Here is a 7,500-nt window from a genome sequence, read left to right on the forward strand (position 1 = left end):
ACTGCGTGATCCTTTGTTTGAATAGGTTTCCACCACGTGACATCGTTGGAATGTAAACGGGTTTCCGGTTCCGCTAATTTTGACAAACCAGCTAAAAATGGATTTAACTAATAATGGTAATTGACTAAGTTGAGTCCAATTTGGCCTGAAATCATCCGTGTGAATTCAAAATCGAACAAGCACACAGCTGCGAGAGCTCGATTTAAAATCATAAGTAAGCTTATTAGAGACCAAACTTAGCACGATACGAAGTTCAATTACTATTAGTGAATATTTTGCCCATCAACTATGTAAAAGTACTTATAGAAAAAAATTTTAGATTAAGTTACAATTAACCATTGCTACGAACAGTTGAAAACAGTTGAAAGTACGCAATTTTCCCAGGATTCTCGTCGCACCTCGTCTTTTTTGATGTCAAGACCGGTTTTAATTAATTAATTAATTTTTATTTATTTATTTATTTATTAGTAGTATTGCCTTATCATTTGGGAGTACAAAATTAGAGGCCCTGTAGATAAGTGATGTGAGCTGAGGCAATCTCGAATAGGTAACCAACTATTCTTAATTAAAGAACTATCATCTATCAAAATGCTGCCAAACACCTGGGGGAGGGTCCAACAAACGCACTGCCATGTACCGGGTCAGAACATTTGTTCATGCTTCCAAGGGTTTAAAGGCAGTATACTTTTAAGGGTCCGTATTTACAATTATATAAACCACAAAAAGATACGCTTTGATTCCATAAATTTTATACTTGTTTATTAATGACTACCAGTAATTAGACCTCACTTACAATTAAGCCACGCCCTCAAAAAATTAGGATCTAGATTGGGTGATTATCAGAGCTAAAGTCTTTTCTAAACAAGTGGATAAGTTAAAACGATATTACGAGTACGTCATCATCCTATCTTGCAAAACTATCTACAGCTGTTCAAGATAAACTGAGGTGTAAGCATCGGCGCGTGGTAACGCTAAAGAACACTATTGGAGCATCTAACAATCTTACCAAGATTTATCATTGTATCGTTTAAAAATAGTTTGCTCCTTAAAGATCTTTATTTCCAGATGCCTGCTAAAAACAAAAACGGCTTGATTTCATAAATTTTACATTGTTTAATTATGAGTATCAAAATACCTTAGCCACGCCTATAAAGTTTAGGGGGGGGGGGGGGGGTTTACACGCTAACACGCGGCTAACACAGAGATAACACACTCTTCAAATCAGTATGTAAAATTACAAACATTTGCTGTGCTTAACTTGAAGTGTTGTGTCATTAATACAGATGGGTAAAATACGTATGGCACAGAATAGTTTAATGGACAAACTGATGCTTTTTGTGGTAGCTAATAATTTTAGAGATGTTGTCAGTGGACACAGTAGTCAATGGGACCGACGCACCGTTGAAATTGACGCAAGTAACATTTCAAGAGGAAGATAGTGAAACGGTAAGCTGTCATATCATTTCATTTTGGCAATTTTGGCAATATAGTGAAACGGTAAGCTGTCATATCATTTCATTTTGGCAATTCTTATTAGTTATCTAACTTGCTTTCACTATCGTTATTGGTCAATTGTATTAAATATGAACAAAGCTTGCACAAGAATAAGTTAATCTAGGCAACATTTTAAATGGCAGATTCTGTAAAGTGAACTATCATATCTTTCCATTTTGGCAACGCTTATTAGTTATCTAAGTTGCTGTTGCTATCGTTTTGGTCATGAATTAAGTTCATGCATTCTATTAAGCTCTCTTTTATATCACATCCACTAGTGGTTCATTCGTATTCCGCTCAACTGAAGACGGATGTTGCTTATCCGAAACGTGTATTACAAACTTAAAACTGTGTGTTTCTACCTCAAAGTCATTAAATATGAACGACGTATGCGTAGGGAAAATTTAATCTAACATGTTGTTGTTATTAGCGTTAACTTGTTGTTTATTTGCATTTAGCCTAGGGTGATCATGTTGTCTGTCAGTCGCATTAAATATAAACAAAGCATTTTCAATGGTAAATTAACCTGAGTAACATTTCGAATGGAAGGAAAGTAAGCTGTCATATCATTTTATTTTCACAACTTTTATTGAGTTCTCTAACTCGTTGTCACTATTAGCTCTAAGTTGTTGATCAGGCGCATGCAACAATCAGTGACCATATTAAAAGTTGCACTTAAATGAAGAGATCCTTTTTCTGTTATGTTAAATGAGTGAAGGTAAATTGCGTCTTTTTCTTGAAAGGAATGGTTATTTAGTCGCCATAGGCCACTTTCTATTAAGTCTCGTGCTTGAAAAAGTTACAAGGACTCCTGGTAGTTAACTTGTGGTAGTTGTCCACCAATCACAAATCAACTGAAGAAATTCGAAAATTGAAACTAGATTTATCGCAAATATTTGCCCAATAAACAGCATCACATAATAACCTGGGTAGAAAAAGAGAAGAGCTGAGAACCCTTTACAAAACAAAAGCATTAAGACGAAAGCAGGAAAATTCTGCAGGAAGTCTGGAACTAAGACTTAAGCTCTAAATGGAACACATTGTGGATACTAATACTACCGATGCCACGATACGCTGGCATCTGAAAAAAGAAGAAGAAAAAGAGAGAGGTTGAGCAAGAATTTAAAGAGAAAAAAAACAGTGAGCTAAAGCGCGACAACAGTGCAGCAACAGCCCAACAAGAGCGTGACAAAAGCACGAAGATAACGGGACAGCAGCAAGACAACAGTGCAATTACAGCGCGACAACAGGCCGACAACTGGGCAGCAACAGCGCAACAACAATGCAAGAACAATGCAACGTACAACAGCGCAATAATAGAGCGACAACAGCGTAACAACAGCGCGATAACAGTGCCACAAAAGTATGATAACAAAGCGATAACAGAAAGACAACAGTGCCAAAAGATGTGACAATAGCGCGACAGCAGCGCCAAAACAGCGCAAAAACAGCCCGAGAACAACGCAACAAAAGCAGGACAAAAGCGTGACAACAGAGCATCAATAGCGCTACAAAAACATGACATAAACAGTTCAACCTACAAATTATTTACTAATCTTCTAGCCAATTAGTGAATAATATAAAAGTTACACTGTTTCCCATGCATAATTTAATTGCATAAGCTTTTAGCCAATGAGGAAGCAGATGAGGAATACAATGTATAATGTTCTGTAGTTCTTTTGCCGAACACAAACATCCCTGAGGTAATCGCCGGGCGGTTGGTTTGTTGGTGGTCTTATATTCCACAGGTTGTTATACACATAACCTTTTTGCGTGCAACTGTTAAGCGCAAAAAAAGTGATGTGTAAGGAGCGACTAACTTGTGTCGTCAAGGGTGTTTATTATACATTGTAGTCATTATCTGTCTTCTCATTGGCTAAAAGCCTACAGTTAATCCTAGGAAACAGTGCAACCTACAAATTACTCTCTAATCTGCTAGCAGATAAGTGATTAATCTAGAGGTTGCGCGTGCAATGCATGATTTCCAAGAGCAATGTCAAGTTCTTGGACAGTGAAGTAAGAGGATCGCTTTTCGAAAATAAACTGTGTTTGGTGCGATAATGCGTTTTTCGTTATTTTCTTGAAAATAATGTGTAGTAAAACAAGTATTAGATTCAGTTTTTATGATATCCAAAATAATCAAGGTCTCGGTTAGAGTTATCAGCCTCAGCCTTCGGCTTCGGCTGATAACACTTACCTCGATCAATCAACCTTGATTATTCCAGATATCACAAAAACCTCATCCAATAATTGTTAATGTTTATATTTACTCATTTGTATCATGTTTACATGCCGTAAATCAACATGTCACCAACTTTCGCGTCTGTAAAGATTTACCGCTCATACACGCCCTATTACGCGCGAGTTCAAAAGAACTTTTCGTAGTCATAACTTCCCTTCCTTTATAAGAAAAACGATAAAAATTGGGCCACTTGCCGATGGCATGAAGACATTTAATTTTATTACAATATTGTTTCCTATCTCTTGAAAACTTTCCCTGAAAATGGCATTCGGAACTTCTAGCAAATAGGGAACTTTTGTAACGTTGCTGTTTTTATTACCGAGGTGACTTTGAATCTATTTTTAAAAAGGAAAGATTGCTTCGATTCCTTAGATTTTTCACTGGTAGATTACCAGATAACTGCATGATCTTAGTTATGTGTGATTTTCAGCGAATTTGGCTTAATAACATTGATGGAGTAATGTTTTCAAAATAAGGAAACCAAAAATGGGGTTTTTCCGATTTGTGATTCTATTCATTGGCATGAAGAGTCAAACACTTACACGGCAGATTTTTTCTGGCCGTCATAACTCAAATTTGATTTAATGTGGTAAGCGAGAGAATGGTGTGGCATATAAATGGTAAGGTAATAGCTACATTTCGGCAAAGAAACCGGGATTAAAGCTCTTAACAAAGTGCTTACCACGAAATCGGGCACTTTTGTAACCTCCCAGCTGTAGATTTGCATGCCCCTCAGTCATTTCTACGTGGTATTAGCTGACTACTTGTTTGCATTGGAATGGCATGTTGAAGTGTATTTCAATGTTTGAATCGTTTTGCTGCAGGCATAATTGGGGTAGCTATTGCAAAAAAAGAGTAGCGTTGCAAAAGTGCCCTATTTTTCTTCTAGAGAGAGAGAGAGAGAGAGAGAGAGAGAGAGCCAACGGAACACAACTTTAGGGATGTCACTTCCTTAACATAACGCAAAATCCTCTTTCAAGATTGACGATAAAATAATCTTAAGTACACAGTCGAAATACCATAACTGGATAGGGAAAACAACTCCTTTATGCCAATTACATTTCCAGTATAATTAGAAGTTACTCTAAGTAGTTAGTAACATGCTTTTCCTTAATAATTTTTCTACATGTATTTAGTTTAGGGTTGGAAGAGACAGGGGCAACATAAAAATCCCAATAACAAGGTTAAGTTAACCTTGAGGTTTTCAAAAAGCAGACTCCAAAATTAAACATGGTCAGCTCCAAACGAAAAAGAGTGAATTCTTCTGAAGTTTAAACTTTTCTCCTTTAATTAACAGAACAATAGTAAGTTAAAAGCTAAACTTGACGTATAACCCATTTGAAAATTCTTACCGTTGAGTCAATGATCCTGCCATGAACATGTTGACAGCAAAAGAGATGAACCAAGTAATTCACTTCTGCTTGTCCGCACAAGTTAAAAAGCTGACAAAGAGTTGCTCATATTAACTGTGAGTTCCCATGATGTAGCTTCACTGGTTTAGCAGGGTTCAGCAGCACTTCCTCCAACCACAGTCAACTCGTCCCTGCAGTCACTGTGCGCACATCGGAACACCTGATACTGTTTCTAATAAAAATAATTGATATAATAATAATTAAAATAAGTATAATATTTATGCTAATTAATGCACTTGTTTGTTTGTCACGCCGTTTGCGTCTTAATTTGGATGCATAGTTCTGGTTTCGATAAAGACAGCAATCAATAAGCCTGCGAGCAGGCTCTCCGAGGGACTGGGGCTGGGGTTGAATGATCATTCAATCTCCCACGCAGCCCCAGTCCCTCGGAGAGCCGTGCAAGCATTGTCACGCCTCCCCTCCCCCTCTATCTGCAACCTCGTTCCCAGGGCTTCTCCCTCATGTGGGGGCGGGGCAATAAAAAAACGCCCCTCCCCCACATGAGGGAGAAGCCCTGGGAACGAGGTTGCAGATAGAGGGAGAGGGGAATCGTGACTTAATGCTTGCACGGCATTATTGATTGCCGTCTTTATCGAAACCAGAACTATGCATCCAAATTAAGACTCAAACAGCGTGACAAACAAACAAGCGCATTGTTTGAAATTTATACTTACTTGCCATTTGTATGCTTCGACACACATCCTCAGAAGTGACTCATGTTAACTAATTGTTGCTAAATTCTCTCTCCGACAGCACTTCCTCCAACCACAGTCCCTGCACTGTACACACAATCGATATCAGAACGCCTTTTAACTGCAATAAATGATATTTCATGTTTAAGTTTTTATTTTAATTATTTAAGTACATTTTGTATTTTTACTGGGTTGCCGTAGGGCAATCCCAGTCGCAAAGTGGGTGGCATTTGTTCGCTATTCTTTTTTTTTCCGTGTCGGTAAAAGTCTTGCCTGTCACTCCCCTGCTAAGTGGTATCTTTGTGCATAGAGCCTTCTGCTCGTATTTTCTTAGGATCGAGAGGATAGTTAAAATGCGTAGATTTCTCTGGTGGACACAGTAGAATGATAAACTTAACCGGCAATGGCGTCGAAAGTCATGTAACACGAATGGCGTTTTGGTGGATCTTTGAACAAAATATACCCTTATGAAGTTCAGTAATGGCAAGTCAATTGGATACTGAACAAGACAGGCAGTGGAATCTTACAAGTGACGAGTAATGGACTTCGACAACAATCTGTCGCCTGTCGAGCCGAAATCAAAGTGAGCTGCATTTCTAATTTTACCAAGTGTGCTGTTACGTAGAACACTGAAACCAAATGGAAAATTCTCTGGTAACTTATGGGTTCAACAAAGACAGAACAAATCGAACACCTTAAGTGGATATGTGATCAACTCTGCACAGTCTTCCGTAAAAACATAATTGGAAATGCGACAGTCAAGAATTATTTGAAAGAAAGCTTGTCGTCTATTTTGTGCTTCATTTTTCAAGGAAAAGGTTCTTCATGGAAACGGTTTGATCCTGAAATTTTAATTTGGTGTAATATTGTACATATTTGATACAACTGAGTTTTTTCCCTTCACGCACGCAATGAAATTGGAAGGGGTTTTTGCCTCTAATAGCAAATATGTTGTTTGTTTCAAAAAATTGTTCGCTGGAAAAGGTGGCTTTTATGAATTAATCATGTTTTATAATATGCAAGCTTAACTGGATAGTTTTTATGGCAATAGTAAAGCATTTTCGTGTCAAAATGAGGTTAGTGTCTTTCTGTTGTCTAACTTAATTAAATATAAATATACATTCTGCCTCGTGAGTTTGTTATTCTCGTTAACCAGCAGTGGCCTCGAAAGTCATTGCAACGCGAATGGCGTTTTAGTGCATCTTTTATGTTGCTTGTTTCAATAAAATGTTTTGCTGGAAAAGGATTCTGTGATATTTTCTGCCTTTGTGAATTATAATATCATAATGTGTATTGAATTTTCGAGCTTAAGGTTGAAATGTGATACGGGAGGACATTTTTAGTATTGCTCTGTCAGCAGGAAAGGTTCATGAAAATAAGCAGGTCTGTTGGAAGCGTGCTTGAGTTTCAACAAAATGAGCCCCAAAATCAGCAAAAAATTGTGACGCCGCTGAATAATAAGAGTAGCTGCTATTTCCAAAATGACGGAATTACCTGACGATAAATAACCTCGTCTTGGAGAGTAAATTTTTGACTTAGCAGAAACAATGGTCAACCTAAAGGGTTTGGGCGATTGTGATCTTTGTTTTGACTTCGCTCATTTATTGTCAAACTTTATAACACTTGACAGAAAAAGAAACTTACGAAAACCCGGTATCTT

General features: G+C 37.6%; 1 protein-coding gene across 3 annotated transcripts in view; it reads right to left on the reverse strand.

Moving 5' to 3' along the window:
- The window catches only part of LOC137983250 (uncharacterized), a 43,873-nt gene that overhangs the window by 10,782 nt on the left and 25,591 nt on the right, over positions 1 to 7,500 (reverse strand). For all 3 annotated transcript variants that reach the window (XM_068830442.1, XM_068830444.1, XM_068830443.1), the window contains 2 exons: positions 5,823 to 5,961; positions 5,089 to 5,320 (listed from right to left, as the gene is read on the reverse strand). In XM_068830442.1, the coding sequence (XP_068686543.1) occupies positions 5,089 to 5,117 (29 nt within the window). In that variant the 5' untranslated portion in view covers positions 5,118 to 5,320; positions 5,823 to 5,961. The remainder of the gene's footprint in view (positions 1 to 5,088; positions 5,321 to 5,822; positions 5,962 to 7,500) is intronic.

The sequence above is a fragment of the Montipora foliosa genome, chromosome 13 (genome assembly GCF_036669935.1).
Source record: "Montipora foliosa isolate CH-2021 chromosome 13, ASM3666993v2, whole genome shotgun sequence".
Classification (NCBI taxonomy): domain Eukaryota; kingdom Metazoa; phylum Cnidaria; class Anthozoa; order Scleractinia; family Acroporidae; genus Montipora; species Montipora foliosa.